Source organism: Taudactylus pleione, unplaced genomic scaffold (genome assembly GCF_031769625.1).
Source record: "Taudactylus pleione unplaced genomic scaffold, aTauple2 ptg000113l, whole genome shotgun sequence".
NCBI classification, from domain to species: Eukaryota; Metazoa; Chordata; class Amphibia; order Anura; family Myobatrachidae; genus Taudactylus; species Taudactylus pleione.
In genome coordinates this window covers 9,596,742-9,615,994 of record NW_028284515.1, presented here as the reverse complement: position 1 = coordinate 9,615,994, position 19,253 = coordinate 9,596,742, and the positions used below count along the sequence as shown (strand labels likewise).

At 46.9% G+C, this 19,253-nt stretch overlaps 1 protein-coding gene across 1 annotated transcript in view; it reads right to left on the bottom strand.

Annotated features, from left to right (window-relative positions):
- Positions 1–4,704, bottom strand: part of RHOJ (ras homolog family member J) — a 102,080-nt gene extending 97,376 nt beyond the window's left edge. The window contains exon 1 of the mRNA XM_088471316.1: positions 4,022–4,704. Coding sequence (XP_088327442.1) covers positions 4,022–4,232 — 211 coding nt within the window. The 5' untranslated portion in view covers positions 4,233–4,704. The remainder of the gene's footprint in view (positions 1–4,021) is intronic.
- Positions 4,705–19,253: the final 14,549 nt, after the last annotated feature.

The window sequence follows — 19,253 nt, the reverse complement described above, 5'->3', positions numbered from 1 at the left end:
AGCACACATATGGGTCTGGTTGGGCAAGAGGAGCCGCCTGGGTAAACTATAGAGTGATCGCTACACACAATGTATACCAGTGATTTTCAACCTTTTTTAACTCGCGGCACACTACACAAGATTTTAAAATTGCCAAGGCACACTATTCGGTGTGCGCGGACTATGAAAAAACACACTACATTAGTTCCCACAGGAACAAAACACACTACATTGGCCCCCACAAGAATAAAAAACACACTACATTGGCTCCCACAAGAATAAAACAATCCCATTGGCTGGCCTAACAGAAAAAAAACCCCACATTGCTCCCCACAAAAAAAACAACCATACCACATTGCGCCCCACAGAATTGCTCCCCACAGAAAAAGAAACCTATGGCTGGCCCCACAGAAACAAAAAACAAAACACATTGTTCCCCACTAAATAGGCAAATATATGGCTGGATAACATACGGCTGGTTCTCACTAAAAAAAATGACATGACTGGTTCCCACGAAAAAATAAACTATGGCTGGTACCCACGAAGAAGAAAAAAATGTCTGGTCCCCACAAAACCCACATTTCTTCCCCCTTGTCACTCACACTGCAGCAGGATCGCGTGCGGGCGGGTTTCCAGGCAGGCTGCAGAGCCTGCCTGGACAGAGCGCGGGCTGGCTGATTGGCGCAGGGTGTTGGCTGGCAGAGCGGGCTGGAGGGCAGTGGACAACGCCGGAGGGCAGTGGACAATCTGTGATGTCACGCCGCCGCATCTTTGCAGGTCACTACCTGGTCGCGCCTGAGTCTCCCAGAGGAGCTCAGCGGCCCGGGATGCTGAAGTACAGTAAAATGTGCCCGGTGGCTCTGACAGCCCCGTGGCACACTTCACAACCGGCCACGGCACACTAGTGTGCCGTGGCACACCGGTTGAAAACCGCTGATGTATACCATACGGCTTTGGGTGCAGCAGGAACACAGGGAGCCCATTTGGTGACCCCAATGACGGTATGTGAGGCCAGCAGCTGTCCTACAGCTGCAGGCAGGAGAGGAATATGGGACAATGAAACCTGCCCCTGGCCTCCAACTATGGTTATTATGTGTATGGGGATTGTCAATGGCAGAGCTGCGTGACACGTCCCACCTCAGCTGATGGTGCCTGCCAGGCCCCATTGGAGCACTGCCTGTACTGGCCTTGTTGGTAATGCAGCTGTGTGTAGCCCTGGCACACGGCCTAATAACTTAATGGCCTCCCGGCCGCGGCACCCCTGTAAGTACACAGTTTGGGAACCTCTGCATTAGGCAATATATTGAATGATAAGTTGTTTTGAGCAAATTGGTATGACATAGGACGATGTAATGAACAACACCATGCGGCTAATTGCATCATGGAACAGCACATAGCTCAATCATACACAGCACCGTGCAGTGTGTATGGACAGCACAATATATTGTTCCATCATGTTGTCCCATCGCTAGGTACACACATCATGTAGGATGTACCTAGCCTGAACCGCTATCAAATAGTCCAAGTCTATGGGGCTATTTATTAAGCAATTCTGCCCGTAAAATATGTGGAACTGCTGTTTCTGCACATTGAAGAGCAGATTTATGTAATGTAATAAGATAGGAAGCAGGAGATATTGTAGATAAAGTATCTCCTGCTTTCTGGCCACCATCCCTCTCAGGAGCCATGCCCATAGTTTTCTATGGGGACAATATGTAACAGATCCACAAAGTGTAGCCTTCAATAAAGCAGCCCTGCCAGAGTGGGTTCTTGTGATCCCTCTCCAGGGAGCTGGAAGTGATCCAAATTTGCAATGCATCTTCCTTGCATTGCCCGCACACAGCGAAAAAGCCGTTCATACGCAGTAGCCTGGCCAGGATCCGAACCCAGAAGTGATTGCATATGCAATCACTTTACTTATTACTAATCGCCGGGACTCAGCATTTAACGTGTGGGGAAACCCATAGATTCCAGCACTTTGGGCCTGATGCATTACGGATCGCTATTGCGATCGCAGCTGTGATTACGCACGCAGTTCTGCTACGAAAATATGCTGATATTTGCAACTGCTCAGCCAGCATAGAGATGCCCAGTACCGCTTTCTCACATCCGTAAGACCTCGCAATCCTGTGTATACATTGGTAACATCAGACTCTCGGGCAGAATTACAGCAGGTTTGACCGGTCTCAGAAATTGCAAGTCTCGTCGCACGCAGTGAGTACTTAAGCTGCGAACGCCATCTCAGTGGCCAATTTATGCACGCCCAGGAAACGGTGTTCAAATGGACAGGCACGCCAGCGTTTCTCCGACCACTCCCTCATCACCATCCCCAAACGCTAACGACCCGTCACTCACTCTGCAATGGCTGACTGCGTGCGTGATCGCAGTGCTATCGCAATCCTGACCTGCACACGCGCACTGTGGTGCATGCACCATCGGCCAATCTGCGTACACTGTTGCAATTGCAATCTGTAATAAATCAGGCCCTTTGTGCGGAAACGGTTTACCGCGCAGGGGAAATGCCAAATAATTGAATATGAAAACCCAGAGCTTTTTCTCCACACGGCAAATCCTGGGTCTAATTCAATTCCCCCTAAGTCTAAGTAAATACTGCCATTAAAATCTATACTTAGACAAGTTAAACTAACGTAAACTTTTGTAAAAGTAAAAATTGTACCAAATCCGCCCATTGCATATTTGCATTTATTTGTACAATTAACTTACGTAGCAGCACATTTTCTGAACACTTCTTGTTCCACTTCATTCGTCTTAGCTGGAGTACATTGCAAACACAGGGAGTTTGCAGTTAAAAAACTGTTATACATTGGAGCTTACACATTTGTTTAGTTTGAACAGAAATACTTGCTTTGGTTAAGCATATTAATGCAGCGCTGTTTATACAAATATGTGACAAAACCCCCTCTGCTAAAACCTGCTAATGAAAGTGTAATGGTGCATACACAGGGTCAGATTTTTCTTCAGATCTGAACGATAACGATTTTAAAAATCGTTCAATCGTTCATATCTGAAGGAAAATCTGACATGTCTGAACGATGAACGATGCGCGTTCCCGCTTGTCAGATAACGATATCTGACATCTGATGTGTTTGCAGTCAGATTTGGACGATACCATTGATTTTAATGCAGTCAAAAATCGTTCATCGTTCAAATCGCTGGTAAAATCGTTCATCACCATGTGTATGCACCTTTAAGCTGCATACACACAACGATTTTGTAAATGAATGATTTTAGTAAACGATTTTCGTTCATTTTTCAAGGGAAAAATTTACGGAAATAGTTTACTAAAATCGTTCATTTACTAAATGTAATGAACGATTTTTTTGAACTACAAACGATTTTTGCATATTCCCTTACTGAAAATCGTTGAGTTGGTCAGTCTGACTGAACTACAAACTACAAACGTGAACGCGCATCAACGATAATCGTTCATCGTTTTAACTTAGGAAGTGAACGATTTTTTCAATGATTGAACAATAAATGATATAGTTAACGATAATCGTTCAAAAAATCGTTGTGTGTGTATGCACCTTCAGGGGTCAATCCAATTAGCCCTGAAGGGTTGAAAGCTGCCATTGCAACAGCGTTCATCTCGCACCTCTCGCTGCCCTCTCAGCCTGAATTCGCACAAATTTGCTCACAGCCCTATGGGGCTGGGTTGCCATAAAGTGCCACTGTTGCTGTGATGACTCACACTCGCGAATAATTGTACTGACCCCTAAATGTACGCGTACTCCTTTTTTTTTTTCATAAAAAAATAAAATAAAATAAATAAAAATAAACATTTGCATGCACTAATGGAACAAGACGCATTATGAAAAATGATGAAAATTCACTTATATAGCACTTGCAATTCCGCTGCGCTTAACAATTGTAATTGCAGCATAATACAAATAGAAACGCCGGTGGGTATGGTGATATTAGGAATAACGGTTGCATTATCAGGCCTGTGTATATGCGTTTTACCATCAATATAAACATTATTAAAATGCATGTAATAAACACCTTTAGAACAGCTCCTTACCTGCATAGTGGTCAAACACAGTCGGTACGTATTGCTCAGGGAAAGCGTCATTGGCGTAGCTCATCACCAGACAGGTCTTCCCAACGGCTCCATCTCCCACCACTACACACTTCAGCATCCTCTTCATGCTGTTAGTGCTTCCAGACCCACTGCTGTCATATTCGTCTCTCCTGTCCATATCTGGCTGCTGCAATCTCCTTTCAGAGCACATTAAGAAAAACAAACCAAAACCCGAGATCCAAGTTCTTTTTCCTAATGCCCCCTGAGGTACTGCAGATCAGGAAATCATAATATAGTGCACATTCTGTATCAATATCCTCTAATGATCATACATTGCTTGTCTGTGCATCAATAGAGGCGGTATATTGTATGCAAGTGTTTAGGCACCTCATTGCTACAATTCACAGACTTTTCCTCATTCTGACACAAGCAGCTCAGTGTTTGTGCATCACAGGAGGGGGAATTAAATGTGTAGACGTCACTTGTCCCTCCAGTAGGCTGACCACAGAAATCAGAGCTTGCTGTTAATCCACCCCCAAACCTTCACTTGCTTCCAGCATCTAATATGGAGCAGGAGATTTCAGTAGAATTTTTTTTTTTTTAATATATATTTCTTTCTTTCTTGGGCTTGCTCGGTGTCAGGAAATCATGAGTTTCCTGCTGAATTCCATATTAGGATCAGTGGGCTGGTGAACAGTTAGAGACAATAGGAGCTCTGTGTGTGTTTGCACTGTACAGGAACTTTGCCAGCACTCAAGAGTTAGAAAAACACTAGAGGTCCCACTGCAGGCTTTAGAGTTAAACTTCCTCCTTCTTATCCTGGCTGGAGAGAGACCGATGATGTCATTGCAGTTCAGCAATTAAACTTTTATACCAACAAATAGACAGCTGGAAGAAAATAGAACCAATTTGTTTTAACTACTTCTTTCCAGAAATGAACCATCGTGACACAAAAGTATTACCAGCCAAAATATTTTTATTTAAGCTTAAATATTGATATAATACAGTGTTGTATCTTGAGCTCTTTATCCTGCTTTTTTTTTTGCTTAAGATTTATTTTTCTTGTATTGTATTGTGTTGTGTTGTAACTAATGAAACTGATGCTATTGCAGGGATATCAGGAGTAAAGGGCACCATACATCTACAGGGTAATCCGCCGATCCCCCGATTGGACCAGAACCACCAATACGCCGGTCGGAAATGCTGACCAGCGGCCATCGATGGTTGCCGATCCGTCAGGGAATCAGTGAAATACTTCATATTAAAAAAGCCAGATTTGCTGATCACAGTCACATTTTGATCATGATCGGCAAGTCAGCGAAATCCAACATGTTTTCACCGATGCGCTGAACCTGACTTCTGGGGATCTGCAAATTGCCCCAATCAAGTCTGTAGCTGCAGCCAGACCTCCCAGCTGTCCTGATTTAAACAAACCATTAGTCCAAACTTTAATTTTCGACTGGCGAGAGTGTGGCTAGTGCAAAGTGGCAGTGAGCAAATGTAAGCATGTTCCCCTGGTGTGCAAGGCATTTCTGGATGCTGATTAGGGGAAGGGAGAGGGGGTAAGAGTTAGCCTAGTGTTTCAAAGGTGCCAGGTATGACCTCCTCCCCATCAAGACAACCAGGTCCACTTCTGCAATGTCCCCCGATTCCAGAGCCCGAATAAACATATCTATTGTATTTATGACTTTTCTAAGGATTATGGGTCATATTTATCCCAATCTGCATCTCAGATATGGTCGCGATGTGATAATTTTGAGAAAATTCGCAATGCAATGTTTGCAAATATCACATGAATGTATTATAATTCGCATCACGGGACAAAGCTTGCAAAAGAGCTCTGTACCTGCTAATCCCTTCACAACAAATACCCTGGAAATGTGTCTGCGCTTACACCAGATACCCCTCCGCCGTGCTCCTGCCTTTTCTATGCCCCCTTTCCTCTCCTCTGTGCCTCTACACCCCTACCTGCATTGTGCCCTCTTTCCTCTATGCCTCCCCACCCTGATGAGTCTGCCCCAGACCTCCGGATTTCCCCTGTGTGCTGCTGCCCGGCTCCCTCTCCTGCTCGCTCCCATCTGCAATAGAAAATAATGAAATAAAACTACCTGCACCCAGGACTCAGTGATTGGTGAGCTCCTCTTGTGACAAGGTCAGCTAAATCAGATGAGATGCCGGTTGGGACTTTCACTGCACCTCAACTGACCGCACATATCAGGTGACCGGGTCACAGAGGGAGCTCACCGATCACTGATCCCTGGGTATAGGTACATTTGTCTTCTATTATAATTATTTATTTTCTCTGTGATCAGTCTGTGGTCCATTAGACACACATAGGCTGATCAGAGAAGCCAGCTCTGGGCTCTGCTCTGCCTATCAGCAGGGCAGAGCAGGAGTAGGGGAAACGGAGCAAGGCCTGCATAACGCCACCTGAAGATGGAGTGTCTACAGCAATACTTTCTGCTGGTGTCTACTCTTCACTAATGATGGTAGTAATGGTGAACAAAGTATATAAAGATTCACTAAATATACATTTGGTTCACATAATGTTCTCATTCTAGCTGAAATGTTGTTACATGTCAATAAGAAAACTTTGCATTGCTAATTATATTTATCACTTTTGTTTTATTATGAAACTTTCAGTTTCTACCTTATTGCAAACCATTAATGTCAATATTGAGGACAGGCTCCAGGTTGCGTAGTCATTATGAAAAAAATCATATACATTTGGACTGAAATTAATTTAACATATGTTACAAACTGAAGATTAAACTATGCAGGTTAATCAGTGTTAAGGCGCACATCCACTAGCAGATTGTGAGGTTCTGAATTTGTTGTGGACTCGGGATGGTGATAGGAGCAGACACAGAAGCAGACTTAAATGAAAAAGTGGAGTTTTTAATAAGTGACTTAGAAGACATGGGAATGGCAAATGAAAAAGTCCAGTTATAACACTAAAGTGCACTTGATAACTGTAGTGGGGGTTAATGAGAAAATGTCCAGATAGTGACAGGCAGGAACAGTCCAGTATACAAGTATGGTGAGCTGAAAAAATAATACAGGTATGATGAGCTGTAACTAAATGCAGGTATGTTGAGCTGTAACTGATGCAGGCAGAGGTAGTGAAGTTCAGCTGGGAGTGAAATGAAGCAAGGTGCAGGGAAACAGCAGGTTCAGGTACTCAGGCAGGTAAGAAGGTATATGGAGGGTGCAGGGTAAGTCCAGCAGGTTGGAGCAGGCAAGGTTCAGGCTAGGAGCGTATACAAGCAGGCAGGTAAGGCACAGGTACTCTCTCTCAGCCGCAGCTGAGAAACACGTTGCACTGGCAAAGGAAGGAAGGCTCTGGACCTTCCTAAATACTCAGTGCCACGCTGTGACTGGCTGGAATGAGCACATGACCTACCAGGATTGGACAGCCGGAATCATATGGCCACAGGCAAGATGGCGGCGCCCATGCCAACGGAACGGAAACACCGCCAGACCTTACCAGGCCTAGTGACAATGTGCCCGCACAGAACCACGCGCAGCCAATGCCCCTCGCCAAACACCAGCACCACTGCCAGAGACCACCCCGCCATAACGACCTCACAGGTAATACCCGGTGACTACCATGCCGAGAAACCCTGGCCGTGACACAGATGAGGTAACGACAGTATGATTATGACATCATAATCATACAGGCGTTCCCCATCCCCTGCAGTGCCTACACTGAACGGTTAGTCGTTCAGTGTAGGCACCCTCCAACGTCCCTGAACATGGCAAATCTGTCGTTATTAGCAGATTGACCAGCATGTTCAGGCGATAATTGATGTCGAAAATGACCAGCGGGAGCGTGCATTGCTGGTCGTTTTCTACATTTTCGTGCCCGATTTATGCACGATTAATGAGCAATTGCACGATTACGATGTTGTAATCGTGTAATCGCTCATTAACATCTGCTAATGGATACGCGGCATTATGGTAAAAGCCTCAGAAACAGCAGTAATATTAGTCTCTGAATGGGACAAACTGAGAGAAGATGGTGGTGGTGATGGGTAGCTCAGGCAGGGGGGACCAACAGACAGCCAGATGGGAAGCGAAGAGTGCAGACTGGGGAAGTGAAGAGCGCAGACAGGGGGTGGGAAGAGAGCAAACAGGGGGTGGAAAGAGAGGAAACAGGTGGAGTTAAGAGCCCAGATGAGGAGGGAAGAGCGTAGACAGGGGAAGTAAAGAGGGCAGATGGGGAGCGAAGAGAGCGGACAGGTGGAGCAAACAGCCCAGATGGGGTGCAAAGAATGCAGACATAAAGAGCGCAGATGGGTAGTGAAGAGTGCAGACAAGGGATGTAAAGAGCAGATATGATAGAAGAATAATGGTGCATACACACCATCAGATTTTGTAGGACGATATAAATGATAACGATATCGTTTATTGTTAATATCGTCCATTTTTTTGCCCCCTTCCAACCACCAAATAACGGTCGATGCGCGGGCACGGATGGTCGATATCGACCATCGCCCGTGCATGCAGGCCAACCTGGTCAACATCGACCAGGTTAGCCTGATTACTATAGGGATCTGCGATCGTTGATTGCGGGTCATTATAGTTTGGGGGTTGGTGCATGTGTCGGATTTCGATATCGAACATCCAGCACACGCAGGACGATCAGACAACGATATCTTTATTGTTGTCTGATCTGTCTGATCCCTCTGTGTGTACGGAGCTTAAGTTGACAGAGCATAGACATGCAAGGAAGAGTTCAGATCAGACATGGTAAATGTTAGTGTCTTGGAGACTATAAACAATTTTGGGCACCATGAGCTGATTTGCAAAATACTTCTGCAAAGAAGAACCTGTCAGAGTGGAAGTTCTCTTCACATCTCTTACATTTCCCTAGGCACCATATTTTATATTAAAGTTAATTTGTGAAAAGCTACCATTGTATTGCTGCTTATCATCAGAGTGGAGCGTTAGCGTAAGTAGAAAATGTGGAAGGAAAATAATCAGGGGCCTGATTCAGAGGTGCATATAATGCGAATGCAATGTCAATGTTCACAGACCTCAGCAATAATCTGCCACTGCGCAGGCACGCAAGGTCCTGAAAACCCCCACGACACACGCGGGAGATAGAGGGCCTGATTCAGAGCCGAACGCTCTGACCAGAGCGCTCGCTCTAAATCAGGGCCCTCCTACCTAAAATTGGAGCGGCCTCCCGGCCGCTCGCATAGCTGTGGGTGACCACCCACAGCTTATGCGAGCAGCCAAAAAGATGGTTGCGATTACAAGACCATCGCGACCATCGGGTTTGCGACGAGACCCCGCGGTAGGGTCTCGCTGCCGCAAGCCCAGGAGTGCTTTTGGCTCTATCAGAGCCAAAAGCACTCCCACTGACATCACTAGTGATGTCAGTGGGGCCGGACCCAGATGGGAACGCCTCCGTCTGGGCAGCAACGCACTAGGGCACCATCGACCCGCTTGCGAGCGCTCAGCGCTCGCGAGCAGGTCAGAATTAGGCCTAGAGCGTACACTCAGCTACTCTATTGCGTTAGGGACAGAGGGGGTCATTCAGACCCGCTCGTGAGCGGCAGTACGCTCGCAAGCGGGTCGATGTTCCCCCACTGCGCATGTGCACGATGGAGGGAGCTCCGTCGTGCGCATGTGCGAGACCCGGTGAGCGACGGGCTCTCCATCGCTCTGGGTCTCGCACCAAAGGGGGCGTGCTGTCGATGTTGATTGACAGCACGCCCCCCTTTGGTGGGCGTGCCGGGGGCGTGCCTGCCAGATGGAGGCGTTCCCATGGGAACGCCTACCGTCTCAAGCCGGCCCCACTGACATCACTAGTGATGTCAGTGGGAGTGATTTTGGCTCTGATAGAGCCAAAATCACTCCAGGGCTTGCGGCAGCGAGACCCTACCGCAGGGTCTCCGTCGCAAGCCCGATGGTCGCGATGGTCAAGACCATCGCGACCATCATCATGGACGCTCACTATAGATGTGGGTGGTAACCCACAGCTATGCGAGCGTCCATGAGGACGCTCCAAAAAAAGGTAGGAGGGCCCTGATTCAGAGCGAGTATCAGAAATGGGGCGACAAAGTGATGGGCGTACCTGGGTGATGAATGGGAGGTGGTCTCAAGCTTGCACATTCAGCGCAGGCTACTACACCAGGGGAAGGATGTTATAGCATTTGCATATTATCACAGCAGCGAATTCCAGTAACAGACAGCAGTGTCCACCTCCTGATTCAGGCCCCATATGCTATAGGACACAGGCATGTAGGACATGGGACAAGCACATGGGAAGTAAATCTACAGTACATTTAGATGTTTTAGATTAAAAAGTGTCCTGATTTATTTATTTAGTTTACGTAGCACAGTAAGTTACAAGGTGATTTGTATGTGAATAGAACTTTTAGCCAACATAAACATTATACACTATAACCATGTACAACATCATTAGGCAAAATTCATGTGAATAGAAGAGAATCTAGTTTTTCTCTGGGACCGATATGGCTACTAGAAATTTATGCCACAATATAACTACAGTGGTTCTCATACTCGGTATTTAGGACTTTAAAAAATTCCCCTTTACAGGTCACCTAGCAGATGCACAGGTGTAGTCTGTCACAACTCTCGGGTGGATAGTGGATGCAACCTGTATTTGGAGATTGGCGTGACCTATTTCTGAGGCACAGAGTCTAATGTGCCGGCGGTGTTCACCAGGGACCCTCGCTAGGTATGGACTTGGCTGCGTCCGACACACAGGTCGCGGCCCTCAGAATAGGTTCCCCTATACAGGTGCTGGTAAACTCTGGATGGAGCGGAGAAGACTTTCAGAGTAGCCGACAGGCTGGGTCAGAACCAATACGGACAAAACGGTATCAGGGAACAAAGTAAGCGGGTCACAGAGGATAGCCAAGGTCATAACCAGATATCAAACACGGTACCAGGGATCAGACGAAATCAGAGTCACAAACAAAGCCAAGGTCAGGATCGGGTAACAAGATTCAAACAGGAATGCTGGAGTAAGGTAATGGCGCCTATACAGGAGTGCTCCCATAGACTTCCTTAAATAGGCAGGGCTTGAATTTGGTGCCTTCTGTGATTACACCTAATTGATGTACATGTCCCTTTAAATCTCAGGTCGGCACGCGCTCCCACACCATGCCGCCGGAAGGGAATCAGCCAGCAGTGGGCGGCAGGGACTTTCCCGCCCGCTGCCCTGCCGCAGACCAGAATGCAGCATGGCCCCACTACCCCCCCCACTGTCGTTCATCGTGGCCGACATCGGTAAGTGTGTATAAGCTTACCGATGTCGGCAACCCTGCCGGGTCCCGTTGCTGACGATATCGCTGCATAAACACATTGTCTAGTGTGTATGCAGCTTTAGTCAATTTAATTTAACCACCAAGGCCCAATTTGGAGCGAAAAGTCCGAGGCTGGACTTTTCACCGTCATCGGAGGTTTAGGGTATCGCACGCGTCCCAGTTTATCCCCGTGTTCAATACCTAATTGGCGAAAACGGGACCCGGGGAGAAGAAATAAGGGAAAAGTGCTGTCATTTTTGGGGAAATCAGCCTGACACCCCCCAAAAGATGCTCTGACATGGGGGTTCACTATGGGTACCCCCGATTAGCCCTGTTGAAGGTATTTGGGGTCTTTGGTCTCAATAGGCGCTATTTAGCATCTTTGGGACAGTGATAAAGAATAGCATTTAGCCATTTTTTGGGGGGGAAAATAAGTAGTCCCATCAAATTTGGGGTACATGAAAATGGGTGCAAGCATATTTTGAAGTTGCTAAAGTCAAACATTAAAAAGCGCCAAAAACGCACTTTCAGCAAGCACCTGCAATCCAAAAATACACCTCCCCCATACTTCCAGGCCCCCCCAAAGGCTATATCGCTAGTTTTGGATTTTGTACCACCACTTTGATTTTTTTTGCCCACTTATTCAAAGTGCATTTTTGGGGTGTCTTTTGTGGGGGGTTTTTTAGCGTTTTTTGATGCAATTAGCGTCAAGGGATATGTAAAAAGGGTTTAGGGGAGTTGCCGCAATTTTGCACTCCAAAACCCCAATTCTGCACTTTTTTCCGCCGAGTGAAACTTTTCCGCTGGTTACAAGGTGCAAACTTTTCGCAGCGGCGAAAAGTCGGACAAATTGAAAATGGGTATAAGTTGAATCGGCGAAAATGACGTCAACCACGAAAAAGTTTTGCCGAAAACGGCTTTTCGCTCCAAATTGAATACGGCCCAATGTGTGTTAAAGAGGTATTTACTATTTAATACAATCTGCATTTGAAATGTGGTTGTAGGGTGAAATTTTTGCCTAAATTTGCATTGCAAATTTAGGAAATATCACAGGAATGTATCAAAAATCACTTGCAAGGACAGAGCTTGCGATAAAGCTTTGTCCCTGCAAATCCCCTCCGCACACTTCTCACTGTATTTTTCACATTTTGTTTTTTAGTAAAAATAATATTGATAAATAGGGCCGTATGTCTGTAAACTCCACCATTTTTGTTTGTGTTCATATTCATGCCCGATATTTAAAAGGGCAGTGCTTTTACTAACCGTGTCTTGCTAGTAAAAGCACTGCCCTTTTAAATATCAGGCATGAACACTTCGTAAATAAACCCATAGGTCAGAGGTTCCCAAACGCAGTCCTCAAAGCTCCCCAACAGTTCAGGTTTTAGAGATATTCATGGTTGAGCACAGGTGGTTAAATCAAATTGACTGAGTTACTAATAAAGTCATCTGTGGTCAACCATGGATATCTCTAAAACCTGAACTGTTGAGGACCACCTTTTGGAACCGTTGCCCTAGGTCTCAGGTTCTCAAACTCGGTCCTCAGGACCCCACACAGTGCATGTTTTCCAGATCTCTTCACAGAATCACCGATGAAATAACTATAACCACCTGTGGATCTTTTAAAATGTGTCAGTGAGTAAGGAATACATCTGTGCACCTGCTGGGTGACCTGGAAAACGTGACCTGTGTGGGGTCCTGAGGACCGAGTTTGAGAACCACTGTCCTAGGTGTTTATACTCAGTGATTGAAAGGAGTAATTAATTATAGAGCAATATAATATACCTGACCCTTCAACATGACCCGTTCCACCCGGTACAAATTGCTCTGCTCCTGGACTTCCCACGTAATTTATGATTGCAGCCACCTTTGTTGAAACACCTGTATCATGAATTAACTAGTTCAACACAGGTGTCTGCAATCATGAATTAGGTGCGAAGTCCAGGAGAAGAGCAAATTGTACCGGGTGGAATGGGTCATGTTGGAGGGTAGGAAATACAAGGGGGAGATGTTTCAAACCTTGTAGAGAGGCAAAGTGGAGATGTTGCCCATAGCAACCAATAAGCTTCTCTCAATTTATAGACTTTCCTAAATAAATTAAAGGTAGAAACAGGTTGGTTGCTATGGGCAACTTCTCCACTTTATTTCTCTCATGTGTTCGATACATCTCTCCTTAGATCTTTTCCATTTCTCTCTCTAACGCACCCAATTAGGATAGTTAAATTTTACTCCAATGCTGAAGCCATAGTGGCTGCATAATACCCCTTATACACTGGCCAAATAACCCAGGTTGCTGCTCAGTGGAAAAGGGGCCAGGTTTGGATTGCTGGATCGAGTGACCCGGCAAACCCCAGATAGAGAGCAGGGTTTAACACAGGAACGACGTGTGTAACCCTGCAGTTTGAACTGGTGACCAGGGTCATCCGACCCGGGTACCGTTAACACTGTATGGAGAGCTGTCTCACCGACACTTGAAGATGATGTCATCTCTAAGCAGAGCTATCTTAACAGCAGTGTGGGCCTTGGGCAAAGCAATGCACTGGGGCCCCTACCCACCCATTCATGGGAAAAAAATGTACAGTAAATGGTCAATAAAATTAAACTTTTAGATTTAGTAGTACTTTCAACAAAATCAGTTTAAATATATAAAAAAAAAATTTAAATATGGCACAGCCACCATACAGTACACAAGGGAGCCTGCTGGCTGCCCGTATTGGTGCCATCTATTCTTTCAAGCCTGGTATTTATTGCACTTTTTTTTTTCTTTTAAGTGGGAGTGGAGAATGTAACATCCATTCCCAAATCCAAACTTTAATGAAGGACGCAATGCCCATTGTCCAGTCAGACCCTGTCGCGGAAAACAGGGCCAGGGCCATTCCCAAATCCAAACCTAAATAAAGGACACAATGCCCATTGCCCAGTCAGACCCTGTCGCGGAGAACAGGGCCAGGCTCTTACCTGCAGGGTCACCCAGTCGGGATGCAGTGGCTCGCCTGGCAGAGGAGAGGAGTCTCCTGTCCTGACTCCTGAGGAGGCTGAGAGAGACCGGGACGATGACGGACCGGACAGATCCTCGAGTGACCAGTCCGGCACCAGACACTGCGCGGCAGCAGCACACTCGAAGGAGCCAGCGGCAGCAGGCCTGGGCGGAGCTGCTGCAGCTCGTGCATCAAGGCAGCCAGTCAGCAGTCATCTCTCAGAAAGACTCTGTCTGACTGGCGCAGGCGGAAATAGCGGACAGGACAGTGTAGTAACGGCGGACGGTGAGTAATTGTCAACCGCGGGAGGGGGGGGGGGGTCCGCTCGTCACCGGGGGGGGGACTGGTGGATCGGTAAACACAGTGGTGCTTTAAAAAAAATATTAAAAACTGGCCACGACTGCAGGGGGACTGGCGGGCCCCTTGCCCTTGATGCTTTGGGCCCTTTTGCAACTGCCCAACAAACCCAAAGGAAAGACACGGCCCTGTCTCCAAGCGCCGGTAGAGAAGCCCCGGCAATAACGTGGGTTCAGCCTGCAGTGTAAACGGGGTTTCAAGCCACGTGACACGGCTTGAAACCTGTGTTCAGTGACCCGGGTTAGACCCGGGAATTGGTGTAAAAGGGGTATTATTTACATAGGTCTCCAGGAGAATGACTGCAGCCATTCCGTCAGTAATGGAGACACACTGTAAGGTGGAAGTTAATTCGCCTAAAACCCTGAGCAGTATAAACAACTTCGGAGTCAGATTTCTGCATACTCGGTGTATCCCAGCCTGTGCTCTACGCCAGTGGTTCTCAAACTCGATCCTCAGGACCTCACACAGTTCACTTTTTCCAGGTCACCCAGCAGGTGCACAGGTGTACTCATTACTCAATGACACATTTTAAAAGATCCACAGGTGGAGATAATTATTTCACTTGTGATAAGAATTACATATGATTATTACCTCCAAACCTTATCAACCTTGATTAGCTTACTTAACTTAACTACAAATAAAGACACAGACACCATAGCTTGGCTAAAAAAGGTCACAGCTTTTATTTACAATTGAATCAATCAACCTAACCAGGGTGGCAAAGAGACGCTGCAGACTCAGTTCTAGCTTTTAACTTACTCCAAAATACTCAGGGGACGACTAACACGTTCCTCCTTCTAGGCGCACTTAAGCCGTGAGGGTCCCACTTCCCTCCTGGGCCAATCCGAGGCGCTTTGTGCAAAAACGCCCAGGTCCCCCCGTGCGGAACAGGACAAATTCGCCATGTACATCGAGGGCAAGTGCCCCCACAGTTATCTTGCGCCCCATAAAGCCACTTAGCTGCAGCGTACTCATGCCAAAGCCAGGCCCTAATAGAGACTGGCCTGCCACCCAAACGAAACTAACCAAGAAAAGAAAACTGATCCTGCTCAAAAAGATTCATACCCAGACCATTCAAATGCACACCATCATGACGAAAGAAACGTACCAGATCACCCTCCAAAAAGCCATGACTTATGATCAAGCCACCTATAGACACGACATGCTTAGACACTGCCATGTTCACCTTCCTCTGCGTTTTATCCAAAGCACCAAACTTTCTCACTCCTCTCCACGTCAAACGGGGCGCCATCTCTGACCACACAATCTGAACAGACGGCCATCACATGTGAATCGTATCCAAAATCTCATGCAAACTCACAATTAATCCCACACCTGTCACCTGACCGACATCATTCCCACCAATGTGAAGAACCAACCAGTCGGGCATTCCCCATTTTGCCACAGAGGAAACAATCAGTGCCAAAACAGCTTCCACACGCAAACCTCTCACCCCAATCCAACGCACCATCCGACCACCAAATGACAAACCACCACTCCGACCCGAGACATGCCTGTCCGCCCAAAAAATGTATGAGTGGCCTACCAGCCACACCCGCCCGTCTTCCTTCGCCAACACTGTAAAAGAAGAAACCCTGGCCATGAGAAACCACACCAAACCTGACTCAAAACAACACAACTTAAGGACAACACATAGCAACTAACTAGCAGGGATGCAAAAAGGGGGGAAAACAGGAACACAAGTGAAGAAGAAAAAACTAAAAAACCTACCCATGAACCAAATTGGGCCAGATCATGGCTAACGGGAGGAAAAATTAAAAAATCCCTTCACACTCCCAATTGTTGAACGCTAGCCGTTTAACGATTGGCAGGTAAACAACGTTTTCGGATTATCGCAAGGTGTGCACCTACAATGTATCGTAACGCACATATTTCTTATAACTCCCTGACTTCCAACGCCCCACCTTTTGAATGTCCGAAGGAGATGCCCCAGCAAGTGTTGCGCAAGTGGCTGCCCCTATTCGAAACGATGGGTGCCGTAAGCTGAATGGTCTAAACCCAACTCTGTTAAACCTCGCTTAAAAACTGCAGCGAACTGAAACTTTGTGAGAGTCTTGGAATCCGCATGTACCAACCACTGAAACCCCCCAACTGGGCGTACAATCATATACTGAGATGCTAAATGAACTGGGAAAATGTTACTATCTTGCTGCTGTGCAAGCGTAACCCATTTCCCCCTTCCTGTCTGGTCCGTTTTAGAGAAGCAAAGTTTGCAAAGCACCGCTGAATCTCTAAACACAATGTCCGTGAACAACAGCCCAGACGACACAGATGTTTTATTCACCGCCACTAATTCGCTGACCCTGAAAGCTCCAAAAAATGCAGTAGAAAAAGCCAAACGGAAAAGAGCAGCCTCAAACATGTCAGAAACCACCTTCTCCATGATACCAAGCAAAAGCTGGGTGTCAACCTGCCGACGGGAATCGGTGCGAGCAGGAGCCTCCCTCGCCCAACCCTTCAGAGCCTTAACTAGAAGAAAAGATTTGGTTGGGTTGTGTAAACCTTTTAGATCGCAAAAGAAGGAGACTCCCGGCAGCACCGACCCCACGTAGGCCCTGGACCTCCCTTGCTGATACCTCTCCCAAACAAAGGAGGAAAACAACTCCTTTGGAGACTTACCCTCCGAATCTGGGTGCGCGCATTGACCGCTCCATTCCCGACATGCATCCGAGTACTTGCGGAGAGTTGATGGAGCGAGCGATTGCATCGCCAAAACCTCTAAACCGGCCTGATGATCTGCCACACAAATGGGGGCATATCAAACCAACAGCAGAAGCAGACTGTGCAAGCACCAGAAAACGCTCAAATTGAAAACGAGACAAGGCATCTGCGATCTCGTTAACAACACCTGGCACATGACGAGCTCTAAATCGGATATTGGCCTCTAAACAGCGCAAAATAAAATGACGAAGCAATTGCAAAACTAACGGAGAGGACGATCGCTGGTTGTTGATGGCGTGGACCACTCCCAGATTGTCGCACCAAAATATCACATGCCGGTTACTGAGTCGTGCTGACCAGAGTTCCACAGCAACAACAATTGGGAAAAGTTCCAAGAGCAAAAAATTACTCGTTAGGCCTTCCTCGCACCAAACTAAAGGCCAAGCAGCAGCACACCATTCCCCATTGAAAAAGGCCCTAAAACCAGACGATGCAGCCGCATCAGTAAAAAGCTGTAATGCCCATTTGCTACCGGAGGAGCTGGCCAAATACGTTCACCATTGAATTGAACCAGAAACTTGGCCCAAACACGAAGATCATCCTTTATCTCCGCCGACAAACAAACATGATGATGCGGCCGTCTCGACCCAGCAGTGGCCCTCTCCAATTTCCTACAGAAAACCCTGCCCATGGGAATTATAGGACAAGCAAAATTAAAGGAACCTAGTAGTGACTGTACTCCGCGCAATCTAACCGTGTCTACTACTAAGCAACCCGCAATTTTCTCCAGCAATCTGCCCACTTTGTCACTCAGCAACCTACAACAACCCACAACCGTGTCTATCTCAATTCCCAAGTATGACAGACAAGAAACGGGACCCTCCGTCTTATCATGCGCAATGAGAACCCCTAAAACGCGAAAAAGAGCCTACGCGGATAAGAGGAGGTCTGAACAGACGTCGCTCTCTCCTGGACCTATAAAGAGAAAGTCATCCAAATAGTGTGCCACGTCGGCTTGTCCCGTGCCAGCATGAACACACCAGTGTAGAAAAGAGCTGAATTTCTCAAAATAGGCACAGGAAACCGCACAACCCATAGGCAAACATTTGTCAACAAAGTAACCGGTATCCAGCTTGAATCCCATAAACTGCATAGCGTCTGGGTGTAACGGCAATAAACGGAAAGCTGACTCAATGTCTAATTTTGCAAGCAGAGCTGCGCACTAAACCCAACACCTCGTCGAAGCTTTGATATTCCACTCTACAAATACTATCCGGAATGGTGTTGTTCATCGAACAACCAGCCGGATATGACAGGTGCTGGATCAAGCGAAACTTACCAGGTGCCTTCTTGGGCACTACACCCACCGGAGAGATACAAAGTTCCTGCAACGGAGGACCAGGGAAAGGACCCTCCATCCTTCCCAGCAGCACCTCCGCCCCCACCTTAGCCTGCAAAACTTCTGGGTAGTCCCTAGCCGAGCGCAAGTTCCGGGGGGCCCTGACCCATAAAGGCCCCATTATTGGCAGAGGAAAACCGAACAAAAAACTTTCTAACAAAAACGAAGCGTCCTCCTTGTGAGGATATAAATAAAACCAGCGAACCAGTGCAGCTAGACAAATAGGCGAATTAGCCTTAAGCAGCTCCTTTTGATCCCTCACCACGATCCTGAGTGGCACTAGCAGACCACTGATGGCAATCCTTGGCCGGATGCTCTCCTCCACAGAGACGACAGGAGTGTCGAAAATGACAGGCCGACCCCTGTGTACACCAGGAGTCGTTGAAAGCAAAACATTTGCCCCTCATAACTCCTGTCACCCCCGGTTTACCGGTAGGATATCCCCTGCGAGGAGGCATCACATCCAAGGGGGGCCGACGCTGCTGCGACACCTCTAACCACACCTCCACATCTTTTGCTCCAAAAGGAATAATCAT